The sequence below is a fragment of the Lepus europaeus genome, chromosome 20, assembly GCF_033115175.1.
Source record: "Lepus europaeus isolate LE1 chromosome 20, mLepTim1.pri, whole genome shotgun sequence".
NCBI classification, from domain to species: domain Eukaryota; kingdom Metazoa; phylum Chordata; class Mammalia; order Lagomorpha; family Leporidae; genus Lepus; species Lepus europaeus.
The window spans coordinates 39,330,561-39,352,267 of record NC_084846.1 but is presented as its reverse complement, the minus strand read 5'-3'; the positions used below and the strand labels follow the sequence as shown (position 1 = coordinate 39,352,267).

Sequence of the window (21,707 nt, the reverse complement as noted above, 5' to 3'; positions counted from 1 at the left end):
CTCGGGTAAGTCACTGAGACTCTCTGTGCTTCAGTTTTGTTGAAACTGAAATAAGAATCAAGCTGCCCCATGAAGATCATATAAGCATTAAACAGTTTAGTAATTGTACTGCACTGATGACAGTGGCTGGTGTCATGTAGTAAGCTCTATATAATTGTGTGGCCAAAAAAAATGAAGCTATTTTGGTTAGGTTGACTTTCTTAATCTTTCAGGATATTAGCCTTACATTAAAGAAGACACATTTTGTGTCTTTCTTATTAAGATCAGGATCTATTAAATCAATGGACAAATAAAAGTTCCCTGAAATTAAGACTCTACAAATGGTTGATTTATTTTCCAGACATTAAAACAGTAATATTTCTGCGGGAACACATGAATACCATTGCTAAATTGGAAAAGAATTACAGACTGAAAATAACTTAGTTGGCAAAATCAAGTCTTCATGAAAACAGTGAGCAAAGGAGAGTTAATTTTTTAGAAAATCACAGTAAATAAGCACTCCAGAAACTAACAACTGGTGGATTTAAAACCCTCCCATGGAAGGAAATCCTTCTCTAGTAGGTAACTTAATACGAGGGACTCTTGCCTCAAGCTGGTATTAAAGCCTGGCTCCACCTCCTGTTGGTTCCATGAGTGGGAAAGCTCTTCCCTCCTCTGTTCCTCAGTTTTCTCATCTGTACAATGGGGTTGGTAACATCTGCATCAACTTCATGAATTGTTATGAAGATCAAATGAGAAAATATTTCTTTAAAAGGACATTCCCAGTACATGGGAATGGCAGTTTTTCTAGAACAAACAACTCACCTTTCTGGACAGTTCTTATGTACTGAGACAGATTCCCCAAGCGTCGTGTCATTCAGGTTTCCCAGCCAGCTGTTCCTGGCGTGATATTTAATGCCGTATCCTTTACTTCTCTTTCTCTCTCTCCCCATCTCAATAAATCTCAGTCAAGTACCTGTGCGAAGCTTGACCTTTTCCTAAATTATTATCCTGATGCCCAAGGCTGTGCTTCTTGGGGTCCAAAGTTCCGTTCATGGGCAGGGAGGGCCTCTCTGCACCTGCCTCTCAAATATCCCCACCTGAGCCTGGGTAGCAGCGAGCTGCTCTGAACCGCCTTCCTGTTCAGGGGCCTGTCTGTGGCCACAGTATTAGGAATGCACCTCTCTTTTTGTACTGATAGGAATCTCTATCCTCTCAAATCCCACATCAGCGAAAGCATGATTGTCAGTGGATTATTCCCTTAATCTCTCCCATATCTCCCTTGATCCCACCACCCAGGGTTAACACATTGTTGATGCCGCGCTACCAGCCTTGTGGTCACGTGGTCACCATGACAGGGTCTGAGTGGGGTCCAGTGTTGTGCTCAGTGTGGGGGCTGTGTAGGTGAGGCGGGAGGGGTGTGTTGAAGGGAGCCCCTTGCCAGTACTCAGTGTCAGCAATGGCGGGGCTATGTCTTTGTATTTTGGAAACATGATCCGATTATTCTGTTGAATTTTTATAATAAGGTTACTTCCTTTACAGCGTTCGTCTGTCTTCTTTTAAGAGGACATTCATACTCAGTGTCAGAAAGGTGGGGAAAGAGGCAGGGAACCACATTTGGAAGGATGGATTATTTTAACACAGTAAGCTAAGCAGTGTGGCGCCTTCTACAGTGTCCGTGGGTCCATTGCAGGGGTGCTATGTGTGCTACAGAAGTTGAAGGAAACTAACTCCTCATCCAGTGTGTGAAGTGGGGGCATGGTGACAGCATGAAGAAGGCAGCCATGTGCCAGGTGCCACCAGGAGGGAGGAAACCAAGGGAGGGAGTATAACCGTGAGTTTATGGAAAAACGCGCGAGGACCAGAAGGAACACAGAAATGACTAAGTCAGTGTACCTGTCTCTTGTAGGCTCCTCACTGGGAGGGGGAATCCAGACAGGTGGAGAGAGTGAGGGGTCTGCGGAAGCACAAAGAAGAAGTCAGGCAGAGCTGCAGAGGTGCAGTGCCTTTAGCAAAGGATTGGACCCAGCAGGATGGCTCCATGGACCCCTCACAGAGGGAAAAGCAACAGCTAAGCCTGTGGGGAAGCAATCAGGGCTGGTTGTTGGTCTGAGAGGTGGAAATTGTGCTTGGCTCTAGGGTCCACTCATGTGTCAGACAGTGGTCGGCAGGCATGGCCTCAGTGACAGTGTGAAGAGCGCTGACTGCCCTGCTAGCACACGTGACGTCATCCGCACAGCTCAGGTGCGCACCGTAAGGGAACCGTTGTAAGAGGAGGCAACCGCTGCTCCCTGACAACAAGGAAAACATATGCAGCGAGCAAGCCTTGGCGTGTCCTCGTACTGTAAATCCGCATGTATAGGACTCCGGATTACTTATTTTTAGCCCACTTCAGCCAGTTTCCTAGACCTGGCTAACACTCTAAGCGTCAGGTCAGTGAGGCACATCCCAGCCGCTCCTTAATCTGCCTCTATCCCAGCCTAACCCTCGAGTGCTCATCCCACGTGGCCGGACAGTTATTTATATCTATGCTAATTCCCCATATGACAGTCTCTCACTGAACCACTTCTCAGAATAAATTTCCTCATAAAGAAAGTTTCAACAGGGACATACAGAAATCACTTCATGAATATGCTGTCCTTTTTGCTGTCTTCGACTATCTACCACACAGTGAGAATTCTCCTCTTTTACTTTCCTGTATGAATACTAGTCAGAGTTTTTTCGGATAAACAGAACCAATTGAAGATAATGATGTGAAGGATCTGCAGAATGTTTGTGAAAAAGACTATTCTGAAAAAAAATGCACTTTTCCAAAAATTTTTACACAAGAATACACGTATCTTTTAATTTCATTGTTCCATGGGCTTCTTCAAATATCCTATGTGTATATGAGATTTTATATGTATAATTCCTCATAATTTAATGTCTATACTTATATCAAATATAATAAATTATATAATTTTATATTATATATAATAAATTTCATATATAGAATATATATACATATATGTGTATATATATATATGTGTGTGTGTGTGAGATTTACTATATGCCTGACAGGTCCAAGAACCTGCCATCTACAATTTGGAGACCTAGGAAAGCTCATGCATCCAAGTCCAAATCTGTGAGAACCAGGGGAGCCAATGGTGTAAATCCCAGTCCAATCCAAGGGTTAAAGAAGATAAAATATCCCAGGGGCCAGTGCTGTGGTACAGCAGGTTAACGCCCTGACCTGCTGTGCCAGCATCCCATATGGGCATCGGTTCAAGTCCTGGCTGCTCCACTTCCAATCCAGCTCTCTGCCATGGCCTGGGAAAGCAATGTAAGATGGCCTAAGTCCTTGGGCCCCTGCACCCACATCGGAGACCTGGAAGAAGCTCCTGGCTCCTGGCTCCAGGCTTTGGATTGGCACAGCTCTGGCCATTGCGGCCAATTGGGGAGTTGAACCATCAGATAGGGGACCTCTCTCTCTCTCTTGCTCTCTCACTGTCTCTCCTCTCTCTGTGTACCTCTTTCAAATAAATAAATAAATAAATCTTTACAAAAAAGAAGAAGAAGAAGATAAAATGCCCCAGCTCAACAGGGAGGCAGGAAATTAAGGCCAGCTTCCTCCTACTTTTGTTCTATTCAGGCCCTCAATGGACTGGACTCTGCCCTCTCACACTGGGGAGAGTCATCTGCTAAATCCCCTGATTCAACGCTCATCTCCCCCAGAGCCACCCTCATGGACCAGCCTTGACCCCTTAACTCAGGAAGTTGATACATAGAATTAGTCATCGCATCTCCCCGTACTGTGTTGGCACTGGCTGGGTAAAATAGAATTAGCAAGATCACTGGGCTTCACACTCAGTTTTGCTCTACAAACTCATACCACAAAGGTGATACTCCTTTCCAAATTTTCTTCCTTTTTTCCTCATTGGGCCAAGTAGGGAACTTCATGCTAAAGTTAAGTAAATAAGAGTTCACTACAAGTTAAACCTTAAAGATTTTTTGGAAAAAAGTATCTACACCATTTTTTATTTTGATTCCATTACAAAGGTACAAAATTTAAGATTATGAAAGGAGATGAGAAGTTGCCACATTATCATACTCCTGTTTAGGCCTTTGTTATGGCTGCCCACTGCGGGTGGAATTGAGTCTCCAATGTTGAATAAACTGATGCTTTCCTGCTTCCTCACTCTCATCATTACCCATCTGTCATTGCTCATGAGCTCAAGGCCACACAGTAAGTGGAAAGGCCAGGATGCAAACTCAGATTGACACGAGGGTGTTACTCTTAGCTACCTTACTGGATAGATGCATGGATGGAAGTAAGCATATGCAAGGATGGATGGGTGGACTGATGTTTGGATGTTCACAGGCACTGATGGACAGAGGAAGCATCTATAAGCAAATGGATGAAGGAAGTGAGAGAGGTGGAGGGAAAGCAGAGAGATCATCTGAAAAAAGTTGCAACACTTCCTAGACTTCACACAGCCGGTCAAATCTATAAGCATTTTCATGAGCTTCCACAGTACTCTTCAGTAAGATTTGGAACCCCATGCACAAAAGAACATGCCCACACATACTCTTTTACCCATTCAAAAGATGCAGTCACACTGAAGTCCAGGTATGTAGGGCTCAGCCCTGCACAACTTCAGACGCCGACTTGATTAGAGGCGCCTCCTTGTTTTCTCTCTCGCCATGAGTCCTGGGCTCCAGTTAGAATTGCTCCTTACAGATGCTGTGAGGTAAGGAGTCATAATGATTTCTTTTAAATACTTATACAGTTATTCCAGAATAATACATTTAACATTCTTTCCCCTGCAGTATCTCTTTCTCTTTAGTCCAGTGACCGTGTATGTGGGTCTCTTTTTAGGCTCTGCATTTTATTCCATTGTCTATTTTCTCATCCTTATACAAAACCACACTCTCTTAATTGTTGTAGTTTTGTATTAAGTCTCTATATTTGATAGTGTGGAGTACTCCAATTTCATTATTTTAGCTGAGTATGATAATATTTACTTTGCTGTTAAAACTGGTAACAACTGACATTTATTGAATGCTTATTTTATCTGTTAATATATGAATGTTTTACGTTTAATCCTGGCAGAAACCTGAGGAGATATAAGGCATTGTATGTTATTTCATTTCGTTGTTTTTTTTTTCCTAATGAGAAAATTGAGTTCCAGAAGAATTAAAAGGTGGTCAGGTCACATTGCAATGAGGTAGCAATACCAAACTTTGCACCTGGGGCCAGCCTTGCTGCACAACCTCTACTCCATAATTAACATTCACTGTGTGCCTGGGATATGGCCGCAGACCATTTTTGCTAAATTGGCCGTCTTTTCGTGCTACAAGTCTTGATTTCCAGCCTTGACACTAGCCAGTAATTTTTTTCCCTTCTCTCCATGTTCTCAAAAAAAAAAAAAAAAAAAAAAAAAAAAAAAAGCCCATTGGGAAGGTGAACAGTGAAGCATTGGATTAGCTACTGTGTCTTTTCAGTGTGGATTTCATACTATTTTTAGTCATAATAGAGGATAGAAAAGACTATCTAGTGTTTGATTAAACCAAACTTCAGGAGCTGGGAGAGCTGAGAAGGTTTCAAACTCCTGATCCCATGCCCTGAAATAGCAGGAGTGGCAGGTTCAGTATGGACTGAACTTCCAGTTCTGTGCCCTTGCTGCCCTCATTTTACCTCCTCTGCCCACAGAAGGTTCTGAACTTTCAACCTCTTCCCACACAGCACCGCCCTCCAGAATCTAGATGTTAAGGAATACCAGGTCTAAAAATAGAAAACTCAAAAGTTTTTTAGGTTGAGCAAGATGATTGTTCTGCAAAGGTGTAAATATACATGTCCTCTGAGAATTTGTCAATATATTATCCAGACTGACCCTAAAACCACAAATAGTTCTAATTTGAATGTCTGTGCTATGGAAAGCTAGTAAGATTTTCGGATTGTTCCTTTCCTGTGTTTCTTCTACAACAAAATGCCCTTTGTGTCAGATCTTCTTATCTCTATTTCAAAGTCCACCATTTCCAAAGAGGTTACTAGTGCAGTAACTCAATATCATAGGAAAAATATTCCAGTTTGTCCAGTGTCTTCAGTCTGCCTCCCTCTAGTAATTTGTAGGTGGATTCCAAGTCTCTCTCACTATAACATGGGTCAAAGAAAGGAGGGAATACAGCTTTTCAGCATCTAAAAATTGTCTGTGTCTTGAAAAATTCCCATGAGAGCACAAAAATGGTATATGCATTGACCTGTCTCATCTCATCATTCTTATGTAATGGTTTGCATTAGGTGGCATTGTGGTTTGAAAGGATGTACAAATAACAATTTCCTAATGCAAAAAGAGTAAATGCTGACTCATCAAATGTTTGCTAAGCCCATCAAATGCCATTCTGGTCATTTAAAGACCTAACGAAATGTGTGGGTATCCTAACAGTGAAAGAAACAGTAGTTTAGGAACTAAAGTTCAGTGCAAGTACAGTCTCCACATTTTGTAATTTTTTATGGGATGGAGATGTTGAAAACTCATTGCATGGGTTTGGGGGGACACAGTTGGAATTTTAGACATAACCGGAACTTTAGAAACCAATCAGCTCATATCATTTATAAGTAAGAAGCCGAGAGCCCAGGGAGCTAAGATTAGATAATCTCTGTCATGGGGCAGCTCAGGAACCTGTTCTCCATACTCACTTTCCATTATTTGCTGCTAAATGGAAGCAGCTCTTGTCCTCTGAGACGCCAGAGACAATACTTGCTTCACCTCACGTTGGCCAGTGGAAAATAGGAACACACCTACTTTGACAGGCAAAATGCTATGTGAGTCCATAGCTTCCTTCTTGTTATTTTTAAAACATACAAGGTGAGCAGGCATTTGCCCTAGTAGCTACAACACTGAATGAGATGCCTGTATTCTAAATCAGAATGTTGGGGTTGGAGTCCCCAACCAGCTTCCTACTAATGCAGACTGCAAATACCTTAATGGCGTAAGCGTCTGGAGTCCTGTAATGCACGTGGAAGACTAGATTGCATCCCTGTCTCCTAACTTCAGTCTGACTCAGTCCCAGCTATTGTAGACATCTGGGGGGTTGAACCGGTGGATGGGAGATCTCTATCTGTCTCTCTGCCTTTCAAATAAAAAAAAAATTTTTTTTTTTTTAGATAAAATTCTTTAAACAGACATTTGGCACCAGAAGTAAGATGCTGCTTGGGATGCCTACATCCCACATCAGCGTGCCTGAGTTTGAGTTCTCAATTCCATTCCTGATTCCAGCATCATGCTAAGCACACTCTGGGGGACAGCAAGTGATGGTTCAAGTGGTTGCGTCCCTAAAAACTATGTGGGAGACCTACATTGAGTCCCTGGCTTTGACTTCAGCCTGGCCCAGCCTGGCTGTTGTGGGCATTTGGGGGGAGTAAACCAACAGATGCGATCTCTCTCTTCCTTTCTCTCTCTCTGTCTCTCTGCCTATTAAATGAAAACATAAAGTATTTTTAAAAATCAAACAAAGGTGGCCAGTGCTGTGGCTTAGCAGGTAAAGCCACCACCTGCAGTGCTGGCAACCCATGTGAGCTCTGGTTCAGGTCCTGGCTGCTCCACTTCCAATCCAGCTCTCTGCTATGACCTGGGAAAGCGGTAGAAGATGGCCCAAATCTTTGGGCCCCTGCATCCCTGTGGGAGACCCAGAGGAAGCTCCTGGCTCCTGGCTTCCAATCAACAAAGCTCCGGCTGTTGCAGCCAATTGGGGAGTGAACCAGTGAATGGAAAACCTCTCTCTCTCTCTCTCTGCTTCTCCTCTCTCTGTGTAACACTGACTTTCAAATAAATAAACAAATCTTTAAAAAAATCATACAAAGGTACTTCAAAAATGTGGAAAATGGAAATAAAAATATATTTATTTTGATACAAAATAGTTGAAATCCATGCATGGGGGGGGCTCTTCAAAAAGATCATGGAAATGCATACTATGAAAAAAATTATGTATAGATTTAAAACATCCTTTCTTCAAAATAAACTGACCTTTGAATTGCATTTTTCCTCAACTTTTTGTAGTACCCTCAAATGTGTACATTACAGCAACTTTCAAAGCCAGCCTACTTATAAATGAATTAGATGTCAGCAAATTAACAGAATCTGTTGTATCCTCAGCCCTGAAAATATCTTAATGTTCCAGACTTGAAAGACCATTGAGTTAATTCCTTTTTATACAGCAGAATCTCATTGTGTTAAAAATAGAATGCTTGAAAACAATTTGGTTTTTAAAATGTCTTACTATTTTTGTCTCATTGAAAGCTTCTCTCTAAATTTCATTTATAAAATCATTGCCTGCTAATTAAATTCTTTTTTTGCTCAGTAGGTATTGATGTTTTCCTTAAAAAACAGTATAGGCCTCATCTTCCATGTTTTTGCTTGTTTATTTAAACCTAAGGATCTTGTCCTCAAGATTCAGTTCATTTTTGTAAGCTGACACAAGTTTACATTTATTAACTGTGTAGCCCAGGACCTGGTCCACTTTTTACATGAACATGGTGATCCTGTTAGGCCACACTTGCACTGAGTGCCTCCCTTGTAGGAACTCTTCCCATTTAATTTGCACAGCTAGCTGACCAAGTTTGTACTCCTGTTGTCACCATTTTACAGCTGAGAAGATTGAAGCATTGGACAGAGAAATGACGAGCCTATGTGACTCAGCTAGCAGGTTGTAGAATCACAATCTGAACCCCAGCAGTCTAGTTTCCAGCATCTTTATGGCCTGTCTCCATCATGAACTCTTGAACAAGTCATTTGGCTTTTCTGACAGCTCATATCTACAACACAAAAGGAGCAAATCGATCAGATTACATGTTCTTCCTGCTCGCTAACAGTCAATGCTAAGTAATTCCACTTTGCAAGTTTTAGAGGAATAACATTAATGCTTAGTGCTTTATGCTTGCCTCCAGTGTGGAAGCATCCTTAAGACATGGAGTCATAAATCCCAAATATGTAAATCTTTTCATTGTTTCTGGTGTAGGCATGCCAAGGGCCACATTGTTCTTGATTGCCTAACCCTGACTGCAAGGGAGGAGTCGTAAAGAAGCCTAGGATGTGGACAGCCAATCTCTCTACATGGAGGTTGGAAACATTGGTTATGGAGACGGATTCTGGGTTTGGATCCTGGCACCTACTCTACCAGTTCCTTAGCTTCACTGTTCCTCATTGTTCGAATCTGCGAAATAGGAATAGTAGTGATACTTCTATTATTCGTGTAGATCCAAGCAGTTCAGAAAAGGAGAGCTCTTAGCAGATTGCTCAGTCCATAGTATTCCCTCACCATGCGGAATTTCAGTTCTGGGGTCTGGATATTTCTAGAGGTTTTTGACACAATCAACCAGAATGATTAGATGACTCCACCTCTCCATATGTACAGGACCCCAAAGGCCATTTAGTAGATTCTTCTGTCTTTCCTACAACTGTTATAGTCTTTTTAAGAAGTTATACAGTATACTGAAAGTGATGATGGCAAATTGTGACTAAAGGGTGTACATTTGGCTTAGTGGTTAACATGCCAATTAGGAGATTCAGACCCCATATCAGAGTATGTGAATTCAGTCCCTGGCTCTGGCTCCAGCTTCCTGCTTATGCAGAACTCCCTGGGAAGCAACAGGAATGGCTCAAGTAGGTGAATTCCTGCAGCCTATGTGGAAGACCTGAGTTGAGTTCCCAGCTCCCAGTCTCAGCTATTGTGGGCATCTGGGGACTGAAACAGCAAATGGGATTGCTCTCTATATCAATATCTGTTTCTCTTTCACACTGCCTCTCAAAAAAAAAAAAAAAAGTATGGTGACTTAAAGCCACTGTTAATGAGTTCATAATATAAAAGGTCTTCAAAAAGTTCAGGGGAACATGTATTATGAAGAAACTATGCATGGATTTCAAAAAAAAAGTTTGCACCAGAAGAAAGAAGTTCTCTTTTTTTCCTACTTTTCCACAAACTTTCTGAAGTCCTTTCACGTGTGTGTTATATGCATAATCTCAATTGCTCATGGTTATGCATTTTACAGATGTGGAAATGGGTTCAGGGAGCTTAATTGGCTGAAGTTATGTAGCATGCCAGGGAACATAAAATTTGATATTTGATTGCAAATCTGTCTAACTGTAGCCTACTGTCTTTATTCTTGCTTCTTCTATGACCTTAAATAATCTTGAGCATGTGTTCTCTTATGCTGGTATCTGTATACTTGCTTGAACTTAAGCTTCTGTGTTAGTCATTTTGTGTGTCTTGTGAGTAACAGAAAGCTCAAAAAATTACTTAAACAAATCATGTACGAAGAATTCCATAGGAGGGCAGTTTTAGGTCGGCATGATGACTCCGCCATGTCACCCGTGTTTCCTTCCAGCTGTCTAGGATACAGCCCTCATTTGTATTCTGACACAGTGGCCATGGGAGCCCCAGTTAGACTCCTGTGTTCCAAACATGAAGGAGTTGGAAAGGAAGGCAGAGGCAAAACAGGGTCAAACCAGCTAAGTGTTTAACTTCTTAAAGGTCTTTCCTGAAAATTAGCCCGTAATTTCTACCTATCAGTTGTCGACTGGGTTTCAATATGTGACTTCTCTTAATTAAAAGAGAGGTTATGAGTTGGACTCTTTTTTTTTTTAAGCCAAGACCGTTGTTTTCATGAGCAAAATCAAGGTTCTATTATCATGGAACCCAACTTTTTTGTTTCTTGAAATGAACCAAATAAATTCATTCAGTGGGAACCCTCTGCAATGCCTGACTACATAGGGGAACTTGGTGTGTTGCAGAGGTTGAAACTGTCTGGAGGGAGATAAGAGTTGGTTCACTAGAAGCCAGGAACCAAAGGGACTCTTTCTTGGATACCCTAGAGTTGTCCGGTGGATAGCTTGGCCCAGATTTAGGGAAAGGAAAAATAAAGTTCAGAATAGGAGTGTAATCCTGGTGATTTGAATCTGGTTCCACTTGAACCATTAGTGCTGGGAGTAAGTCTGGGACAGACAAGTCCCAGACTCTTAGTATACCCTACACATTAATAGTTAAAGTTGTGCTCTTCCTAAGATTTTACTTCCTAAATGTCTCCTATGAGTGGAGAAGCCATCATTTTAGATCTGTGTGGTGAATGTGCGGTGGAGGCAGTGTTAAATGAAACAGAATAAGGAAACAGAGCGCAACAGAACAATGGGCTTGGGCCAAGTCCACTCCAGTGCATCCTAACACTACCACTTGCAAGCCAAGACACCTCTGACAAGTCACCTAACATTTTTCAGTCTTGTTTCTCATCTTTTTAAAGAAGGAGTTAATAAGATCTTCACGTGTGTGCTGTAATAATGCAGAAATCCTGACATCCCACTCCTGGCCGTTGACTGGTGGCAGTGGCATTGCTGGCTTTGGTGCTTCTATTACATGGCCAGGTGTCCCAGTCAGCAGGTGCTCATCAGTAGGTGCTGGCTGTGAGCCCTCATGGACTGCTGGTCATGATCTGCATTTCTGTTGACAAAGAATTTGGAAGGTAAAGGAGAGTGGGTGGAGAAATTAATTTGCAAAGCAGCAACTGCAAGAAAATGCCCTGGGCTCTTGATGTCAATGACAGCAGGAAGCTTGCTGGGTCAGCTAAACTGTGGGCTTCAAATGCTCGCTTGAGGCCACCTTAAAAAGCTTATGATGGAAGGCTTCATTTCTCCAAGCTTGACCTTATATGCAAAATGAAGGTACCCAGAATGCCTACCTCCCAGCATTGCTGCAGTGATAATGCCTAGAGCCCTTGGTGCATAAGAGATCCAACAAAGGCTGCTTATTAGGAATGATGTCATTTCCTACCCTCTGCACCCAAGCAACAGTGGGACTTAGAGGTCTCAGTTTTGTCTGGCTATCTCAGCTCCAGCAATCCCATAAAAGCTTTAACTAGGGCATGAAGTACACGTAGAATCATACCAGGTCCCAAAATGATCCTGTGATAATGTGATTAATAATGAGGTCTTGGATGGCAATAGCATTCTGAGGTGCTTCTGCAGAGTTGTAAATTTCATTGGCTTCAGTGCTTGTGAAAGTGAGACTGACAGCTTATTGCCCAAAGCAGCAAACAGCACAACTTGCCTGTATTTATGTTCCAACTTCCTTAAATAGCTTTGCATCTCAGGTCAAAACTTCACTTTTGCTGTCTCTTTGCCAGAAATTCAGGCTGGGTTGGGGTGACTTCTGTGTTCTTGCTTCTAATTGCTGAGATGTGAACAGACTTGACTAAGAATTAGGGGAAAATCAAAGAACAACCATGTTCCTGGAAACAGTGTGCTGCTACAACATGTGCTATCGTTGCCATCCCCTCTTGCCATATTTGTGTTAACTTTTATCCTTTCCAAAGTGCTTTCCTGTGAATTGCACATTTGATCCTCTCTAAAGCCTCAGGAGAAGGCAGAGGAAATTTCATTTCCATTCTTTTAGTTAAGAAAATCTAGGCTCAGGAATATGAACTGACTTGACTCTGGTTGGCGTGAGCAGGGCTTGAATGCAAATCTTTTCCTAGACCCTTTCTTTTCTTACATGACTATGCTTTGCTGCTAGACTATCCCAATACATTTTCTGGAAGAAAATGACATTCCCGTATCTTCAAATTGGTTTGCCTTGTTCAGAAGGGCCAAGTGTACAAACACACACCACTTTGTTATTTTCAGCTGTTCAGAAGTCTGGAATTCACAGGATTTGCACAGGTTGAAGACAGAAGAGGTTTGTGTATGTTTCCTTGCAACTTTGCCAGAGCAGAACATAATCCCTTTAGGTTTGATCTGGGTTTGCTCAATGAGGGCCTGCACCAGACAGTTCTAAGTGGAGTCAATGCTCATCCACATGGCAGGCTCCTTCCAGGGCTCTCTCCAAGACCAGAAAATACCTCCTGCCCCCACCCTACCCTTCTCCTGGACTTCTAAGGCCTGAAATTCTGAGCCTTGATGGCTAATGAAAGAGATTCCAATTAAAATTGAAATAATTTTCACTGTATACATTTATTTGCTTTTTTAAGATTTACCTATTTGAAAGGCAGAGTGACAGTGGGCAGGGAGGGGAGGCGAAAGTGCTCCAGTGAGCATACTTCCCTCTTCTGGTTTATTCCTCAAATAGCCACAATAGCCAGATATTAGCAACACTGAAGCCAGGAGCCAGGAACTCCATCCTGGTCTCCCACATGAAAACTAAGCGCTTGGGTCAGTTTCCACTGCCTTCCCAGGTGCATCAGTGGGAAAATGGGTTGGAAATGAGCGACCTGGACTCTAACTGGCACTCCTATATGAGATGCACGTGTTGAAAGCAGTGGCTTTATCTGCTGCACCACAATACCAGCTGCGAGTATATAGGCTATTGTTTTAGGAGGTCACAAAAACTAGTTTCTTGACTCCACAATGTCCTCATCCATAAGGCATAAGTAGCAAGAGACATTTTGAAGGTCAAATGAAACGTCCTGATTGTAGAAGGGCTATAAAAATCTAAGCTTGACAGCTGGGATGAGGGGACCAGCAGAGATGCTGGTCCTGGCACTGCTCAAAGGTGAAGAGGGGTGTCTGGACATAGAGCCCAGAGCATTGTGTCTGACCAGAGAAAGATTGCGATGGGAAGACTCAATGTTAATCTTGTCTGATTTCATGGTTTGGCCCAGGACTGGACCAGTGGCCAATTGGGTTGCTTTGACCTCCAGCCATCTGTGCCTGGGAACATAAAACAAATGGTCAATGGGATCAGATGGCTAATGATCACAAATGTCCCCTGCTTACTGCTGTAAGAATGAAAAGAGCACCCTGGAGAAATAACCATGATGCTATTCTGATGTTGCAATTAACCGTATATTCAGGAAAGCCTATACTCTTTCAGCGCTTCTGTTAAGGGAACATTGCAAGTGATGGAGGAGCTGTGCCTGACAAGGCAGTCTGAAAAAGTTCTATAAGGTCAAGAAGGCAAATTTGGGCTTCTACTCAGTGGCTACAGAACAAAGCCAGTAGACTCTTGTCTTGGGATGGTTTGGGAGCTTTTTTTCTGCCAAAATGTGTGCCTAAGGGTAGGTCTGAGCATCTGATCTTAAGCTTCTAAGTTGTATTGGGCCATCCTTTGGTTGCTTTTTCAAAATTCCTTTTCTCCATCATTGCTTAAGCTAAAAATGCTTCCCATTGTCTCTCCTTGGAGACCCACATGTGGTAGTGTCCCCCCATTTTCCTGTTGCAAAACTTGCTGTCTTATTTGCCTTCTCTTTCCTCCAGCTAGTGAGACGTGCAACGACTTCCACCCGATGTTCTTCACCCACGACAGATCCTTTGAGGAGTTTTTCTGCATCTGTATCCAGCTTCTGAACAAGACCTGGAAGGAAATGAGGGCTACCTCGGAAGACTTCAATAAGGTAGAGTCTTGTAGGTGTGAGATGGGGCCAGGAGCTTCCTGGGTCATGAAAGATGCATTATCCACAGACCTCTGCTATGTGTAGGAGGTGGCTCACAAGGTGGGGGAATGAGGAAGACTATAATTTTAGGTTGCTTTGAGAGTAAAGAAAGAAGTACCTATGTAGACTTGAAACTATAGTGCTGGGGATGCTCTCACCTCTCTAGGGATAACCTTGGAACAGCTCTGTTCATTTTGTGTAAGCCAGAACATCAGCACAGACCTTTTATGTGGGGAAATGTCAAGATGAACTTTTTTTCTTTCATAACATTAATTTGGGACTTCTCAGTAATGCAAGATCTGTTGGGAAAGTGGCTCTCTCCACCTGTGCAGGAGTCTGGCATGGAGCAAATGAGATTAGGAGGACTGCTCTACCTCAGTGATTTCTTTACAGATTATGGATGTGTTGAGAGAATCTGCCCTGTGCTGTGTCAAAAATAATTTTTATTGAAATGAAACATGTCTTTCAGGGAACTGGGCAAGTTATATGTAGAGTAAGCATTTGATTCTTTGAACTGAAGTGCTCTTTGGTTTTCTATATTGTAATTTCTTGTAAGCATGGATTTATTTCCATTCGTGTGTGAATGTTGAGAAGAGTATTGCCTGACTCTAAGAAAGTAGAAATGCTGTCCATACTTTTAGAGATAAATAAAATCTTTATCCTTCAATAAGGGTCTAATTAACAATAATGACATGGCTAATAACCACTGGCCTTATGGTTGGTACAGGTGTATTTTGGCCTTTAATCATTTTAATGGGCTATACAATGTATGGCCCATCACCAATGCCCATTCATCTGGTGCCAAGGGATGATGTCAACTGTAAGTCTAAGAGTTTAGGCTCAAAGTCATGCAGCCGGTCTTTGTGAACTCTTGCATCGTGCATCACATAATAATTGAATTCCAGCTACACTTAATGTTCATATCAGTCTCTGTCTTCCTGTTTTCTTTTCTCTGAATTCACATCTCTCCTTTCTTTTCCGGTATTTCTGGTTTATGCCATCTTGAACCAATACCGGTCAAAAAGAAAGAAAACCAAGGGAAGAACCCAGGCTTCAAACAGATTCAATCCTGACCATCTCCCCCAACATAGTGATCTCACCTGCTGTTGTTCCAGACAAGTCATTCAATGCGGTAACTTTTCCCTTTGCATCTTGGGTCATGTATTGAATGCATAGAAATTGGCTCCAGCAGGGCTCCTCCCTGGATAGCACTGATCTGGAAGCCACAACAACTGAGCAGCTGTCCCTGAGGCAAGGCTTGATTCAAGGAGGAGAGTGGAAGAGAGCAGCCCATTCATCCCCTTGTGTTTCTAACTGCGACCTCCTGAGTGCACTTCACTTGATTATGAGAGATGTTGTAATTCAGGTGTAAATCATCCTTGGGGGAGAGGGAAGGAGGAGCAGTGAGGCCTTTGTAGAATAAAGTCAAAAGAAATCAGTAGTCTTTGAAAGTGGCCGTGCCTACTCTGCACTTACCAGTTCCACTCTTCCTGTACTGCAGTGGGAACACAACGCTGTCCTCAGCTCTGTGTGCCAGCACACAGGAGAGGGGGACCTACCTCACTGACGACCATGTGTTTGGGCTTGGATCAAGAGCGGATCATGGTTCAGGAATGGGAAGAACCAGGACTTTTAATTTTCTCCACTAAATATTTTTGCTATGTTTGCCTTTTCTTCTGATTGCTTTTGTGGCCAGAAGAGTGTATCTGATTGACACACTTATCACATGTGTAATCATTTCCTATTGCTGCTCTGACAAACTACCACAAACTTGGCAGCTTAGAACATACAAATGTATTATAATACAGTTCCAGAGTTCGGAAGCCAAAATAGGTTTCAGTAGGCTAAGGTGAAGGTGTAGGAAAAGCCGTGTTTCTTCCTGGAGGCCCACGGAACCAGTCAGTTTCCTGGCTGTTTCCAGTCTTTATAGGCTTCTTGCATTCTTTGGCTCATACCGTATTTGTCCACTTTCAAAGCCAGCAACTGCAGGACCAGTCCTTCCCACTTTTCTGATCCCTCTTCCCCCTTGATCTTCAACTCTTTTACTTTCGACAACCTGGAGAGTCCTTGATAATCTCCCTATCTTGACGGCAGCTGATAGCAACCTTACATCCAGCTACAACCTCAATTCTCCTTTGCTGGATAACATAACATATTCCCTGGTTCTGGGGATTGGAACATGGGCATCCTTGAGGGAACCATTATTTTGCTCCTCACAGGGTATATTTGATTTGTAGCTGTATTAGATTTTTAGGGGTGTCTATCCATTTAAATTAATGAAACATGGATAGATAAGCCTTTTGTTTGTTGCTTCTTTGTGCTGGTAGATGTAATCCTAGTCACAGAGTTCTGCTAGTGGCTGCTCAATTACAGATGAAGTTATGTCCCTGTTCTTTTATGTCCCTGTTCTGCCTCCACCAACCTTTCCCAAGGCGGCACCTCTGTGAGAGCCTCTGGTTCAGTGGAAAGACTGACTTTCTGATTTTTTTTTCCTGCTCCCATCTATCAGCCACTGCTCTGCTTTACCTGAAAATACATTGGAGAAGAGAGAAGAGCTGAAATTGAAATCAGTTCGCTTTTCTTCTTGTTATTAACTTGGTAGCTGAGGAGATTGAATTTAAGAACAAATGTAGGTCTGGAATTACTGGTAGGTTTAATGTTTTTCTTGTTCCCTAAGACTGTCCAAAATTTGAATGCAGAAATATTTTAAAAGAGCTTAACACGCAGCATAGGTTCTTTTGCATTTCTTGGACACTGTCTCAGGCTTTCACCACTTTGAACGGAACATGGAAGGCAGAAAAATTGTTCAGCCCGAAACCCTGGGCTCGGGAGAAAGGACTCAGCTATCTGCCGCCTTTGTCTCCTCACTGGGGAAACAGTGCCCTTCAATTCAAAATGTTGATTTGTGTGACAAACTATGCTGAATTGTATCAGAGGCAGAAATATCTTCTGCAGCCTCTCTTGCTTGGGACACCAGTTTATAGATATCCACTGCTTGGTAGTTAATGCCAGTGCTGGAGAGAATGTTTGGAAAAGCAGCTGTCCTCTGCTTTTCTGGGCTTGGGAAGCAGCAGATGGGATGTTTTTTATTTATATAAGAGAAGTAGAATTGGAGAGTGATTAAAATATTTATGCTTTTGAAAAGTACTTTCTTTCAGTTTCTCAATATAGCAGTCTGCAAAATAATCCATTGATTCAGGCCATTGAGTTTGCATTCTATGTTTTTGCCTTTTATTACCAATATTTTAGAGCATGCATTATTCATTTTTATGGGTATTAGAGAAGTGCTACACTGCAGCTGGTTACCTCGGCACACAAGTGGCCCCGTAATCATTTCTTTGAAGCCCTCGTTTTTGAGCAGGGTAGGAAAGAGGATGCAAGGGATTTGAATATTTCAGGTATGGGAGTCTCACTTAAAGTGTTTGTGGCTGGCTGCTTCACTTTAAACATTCTAATAAGAATGTACTCATCAAAATATTTATTTGTTTGTAGCAGTGTTTCATAATTTTGGCTGTACAGTAGAATCACCTGAATGGGTTTTGAAAACCTTGCTATTCCAGTACACAGTTGAACCACAGGCCAATCAAATCATGGTGGGGAGGGGCACTTTAAGGTGGGTTGATCACTGAAGGTGTTTTGTGTGATGAGGATTGTCATCAGTTGACACATGTGACACAGATCACCAACCAGGGCAAATTGCATGCATTGAAGGAGTAGCAAGTATGCTGGTGGCTTCTAAGACCCAAGTGCTAATCCTCACACTGCCCCTCAACAGCTCTGTGCCTGAAAATTTTAAAGTAAATTAATGAATCCTAGTATTTCATGCCCTCTCTTAGAACGGCATGATATTAAGTTGAAGTAATAAGTGTGAAGATGCTTGAAGAGGTAAATGTCGAATGCAGCTATAAAGTGTTCTTTTGGATTTAATAAGATAAATCCTGCCTGTGAAAGATGAGTAAATTGCCCTTTTCAAAAGAAGACATTTTTTGGGCCATTATGTTAAAAAGGAAAAAGAAAAGTGAAGCTCTGAACCCCATGTTAAATTCTGAACTGAATTAATAACCCATTTAACATTGGAAAACAAATGGACTTTTGGCTGAAATTTTCATGGATTTTGGCAGGGTCTTCTTTCAAACAAGTGTATTGGGTAATTTAGTTTCCCATGTGACATGTTATAGGGTCAGCCTGAACATCAGCAGGACCCACCATGCTCATGTCCTTAGTGGCTGGGGAGAATTAAGGCCTTCCCAACAATTACTTAGTTGTCCAAACCTCTACAGGGATGACTGAGCCTTTTTTTGTATTTATTCATAGTGTTGGCACTATTTAGATGCTCTCAAAATCAGTGTCATAAGCCACACTTTCAGGTTACCAAAATGGAAGAAACTAACGATTGGAACAATGTGGTTACTCTAGTACAAGTACTGTTTTGAAACATCCAGCACTGTATTAAGCTAAGCACACACAGTAGAAGTTAAAACCTCAGGCTCTCAGATGAGAAAACAGCCTTCAAAATAGCAGAGGCTGTGCATCAGAGAACCCAGGCCCATTAAACAAAGCCGCAGCTGCCTCTGGCCAGGCCTGAGCTTCATCAGAGTCAATAAGAGAAAATCTCAATGAGGAAGAATTGGAAAGGTCAGAAGGAATCATCCTGAGAAAGCCCCTGGAAGATTTTTCCTTAACAAATACCTGCCCACTAATCGCATCTAGTGGATTATGGTATGGTATACAAAAGACATTGTGCTAGGAACCTTAAAGGCAGCGAGCACGGGAGTAAAACCAGGGAACATCTTCACTCTCCTCTCTGCTTTCAGCTTACTGACTTTCTCTGAGTGCTTGTCAGGGGCAATTATCTATTCAGGAGTCCCCTTCCTGGGCGAGCCCAACTCCACAGTGGTGCAGACGGCGGCGCTCTGTTGGTTAGCGGAGCTGGCCTAGGGAATGAAAGGTGGTCTGTAACTCTCACCATGAATAAACATGAATCTCCTCATTTGCATGAGGCAGGTGACTGTAAAATATCTCAGAGCAAGTTGTGAAAGGAAGCTTTGTGCGTCAGTGCCCAGGGGAAGCTGGGGGAACTCAGGGCTGTTTATCTTCATTAGAATTCCATCTAGTGTTGCTGTTATTGATCTGAACTGGGCCTGGTGTGGCTAATAAAGTAGGTGTATGTTTTAATTGAAACATGAATATTTAAGTAGAGGCGAAGTCTTTTAAAGAGCCCTAATGTCATATGATGAGGTTATCCATTTTTCAGCTGTCTAGGCCATTAGCAAGTGTTTATTCAAACGGCTTCTCCTATTTCACAAAGGTCCTTGGATTTGCCACTGGGCAGAAACCTCCTCTAGAAGCGAATGCATTGTATAGATTTTTTTTTTTCTTTTGATGTTTCTCATTGAATGGGTAGCAAATGGTGTTAGGCCAGAGTTTGTGCTGCTAAGCTATTCATTTAAGGTAGTGCTACCCTTTTTTTTTATGGAATTTGCCACATTGTACTGGATTGCCATTAAGGTACATCTCCTGTGTTTCCCGTCACTATTAGTTACAGTGTCTAGGACAGCAGGAAGACCAAGACAGTGATTTGCTAAAATTTTTTTTTTTTTGAGGAAGGCAAATATATTTTATTTTTTCTCCAGAAACCTTTTATTTAAAGAATACAAACTTAATGCTTTTCATAAATACAACTTTAGGAATACAATGATTCTTCCCACTGTACCTGCCCTCCAACCCACACTCCCACCCCTCTTCCTCCTCCCTCTACTATTTCCATTCTTATTTTTTTCTAAGATCTATTTTCAATTAACTTTATACACATATGCATAACTCAATACTAAGTAAAGAATTCAACAAATTGTATTTAAAAAAAAAAACTTCCTCAACAGTTGAGACAAGGGCTCTTCAAAGTCATTGCATCTTGAAGTGTTTATTTGTTTATTTTTTTGACAGGCAGAGTTAGACAGTGAGAGAGAGAGAGACAGAAAGGTCTTCCTTCCATTGGTTCACTCCCCAAATGGCTGCTACGGCCGGCGCGCTGCGCTGATCCGAAGCCAGGAGCCAGGTGCTTCCTCCTGGACTCCCATGCGGGTGCAGGGCCCAAGCACTTGGGCCATCCTCCACTGCCTTCCCGGGCCACAGCAGAGAGCTGGACTGGAAGAGGAGCAACCGGGACAGAATCCAGCGCCCCAACCGGGACTAGAACCCCGGGGTGCTGGCACTGCAGGCAGAGGATTAGCCTCGTGAGCCATGGCTCCAGCCTTGAAGTGTTAATTTAACTTCAATAGATTACCTTTTAGATGCTCTATTAGTTATCACAGATCAGGAAGAATGTATGGTATTTGTCCTTTGGGGACTGGCTTCTTTCACTAAGTATGTTTTCCAGTTTTGTCCATTTTGTTGCAAATGACAAAATTTCATTTTTTTTAACCTCTGTGTAGTATTCCATGGATAATATATCTCATTAATTTCTTTATCCAGTCTTCAGCTGATGGGCATTTGGGTTGATTCCATACCTTAGCTATTGTGAATTGAGCTGCAATAAACATTGAGGTACAGCTAACTCTTTCATATGCTGATTTTATTTCCCCTGGGTAAATTCCCATGAGTGGGATGGATGAGTCATATGGTAGATCTATATTCATATTTCTGAGGAATCTGCATACTGTCTTCCACAGTGGCTGTACCAATGCACATTCCCACCAACAGTGGATTAGGATACCTTTTTCCCTACATACACGCCAGCATTGGTTGTTTGTTGATTTCTGTATGAAAGCCATTCTAACAGGGATGAAGTGAATCTTCATTGTGGTTTTGATTTGTATTTCCCTGACAGCTAGTGATCCTGAGAACTTTTTCATGTGTCTGTTGGCCATTTGGGTTTCCTCTTTTGAAAAATGCCTGTTTAAGTCATTTGCCCATTTCTTGACTGAGTTGTTTGTTTTGTTGTTGTTGAGTTTCTTGACCTCTTTATATATTCTGGTTATTAATCCTTTATCAGTTGCATAGTTTGCAAATAATTTTACCATTCTTTCTGTTGCCTCTTTCTATGCTGAGTATTTCTTTTGCAGTGCAGTAGCTTCTCAATTTGCTGTAATCCAATTTGTCAATTTTGTATTTGATTGCCTGTGCTTCTGGGGACTTTTCCAAGAACTCATTGCCTGTGCCAATATCTTGCAGGTTTTCTCCAATGTTTTCTAGTAATTTGATGGTATCAGGTCATAGATTTAGGTCTTCAACCCACTTTGAGTGAATTTTTGTGTAAGGTGTAAGGTAGGGATCTTGCTTTATACTTCCATGTGTGGAGATCTAGTTTTCCCAACACTATTTGTTGAAGAGACTG

At 42.0% G+C, this 21,707-nt stretch overlaps 1 protein-coding gene across 5 annotated transcripts in view; it reads left to right on the top strand.

The window, feature by feature from the left end:
• ELMO1 (engulfment and cell motility 1) overlaps positions 1-21,707 on the top strand; it is a 565,441-nt gene that overhangs the window by 377,961 nt on the left and 165,773 nt on the right. For all 5 annotated transcript variants that reach the window (XM_062178895.1, XM_062178893.1, XM_062178898.1 and 2 more), the window contains exon 16: positions 14,199-14,335. In XM_062178895.1, coding sequence (XP_062034879.1) covers positions 14,199-14,335 — 137 coding nt within the window. The remainder of the gene's footprint in view (positions 1-14,198; positions 14,336-21,707) is intronic.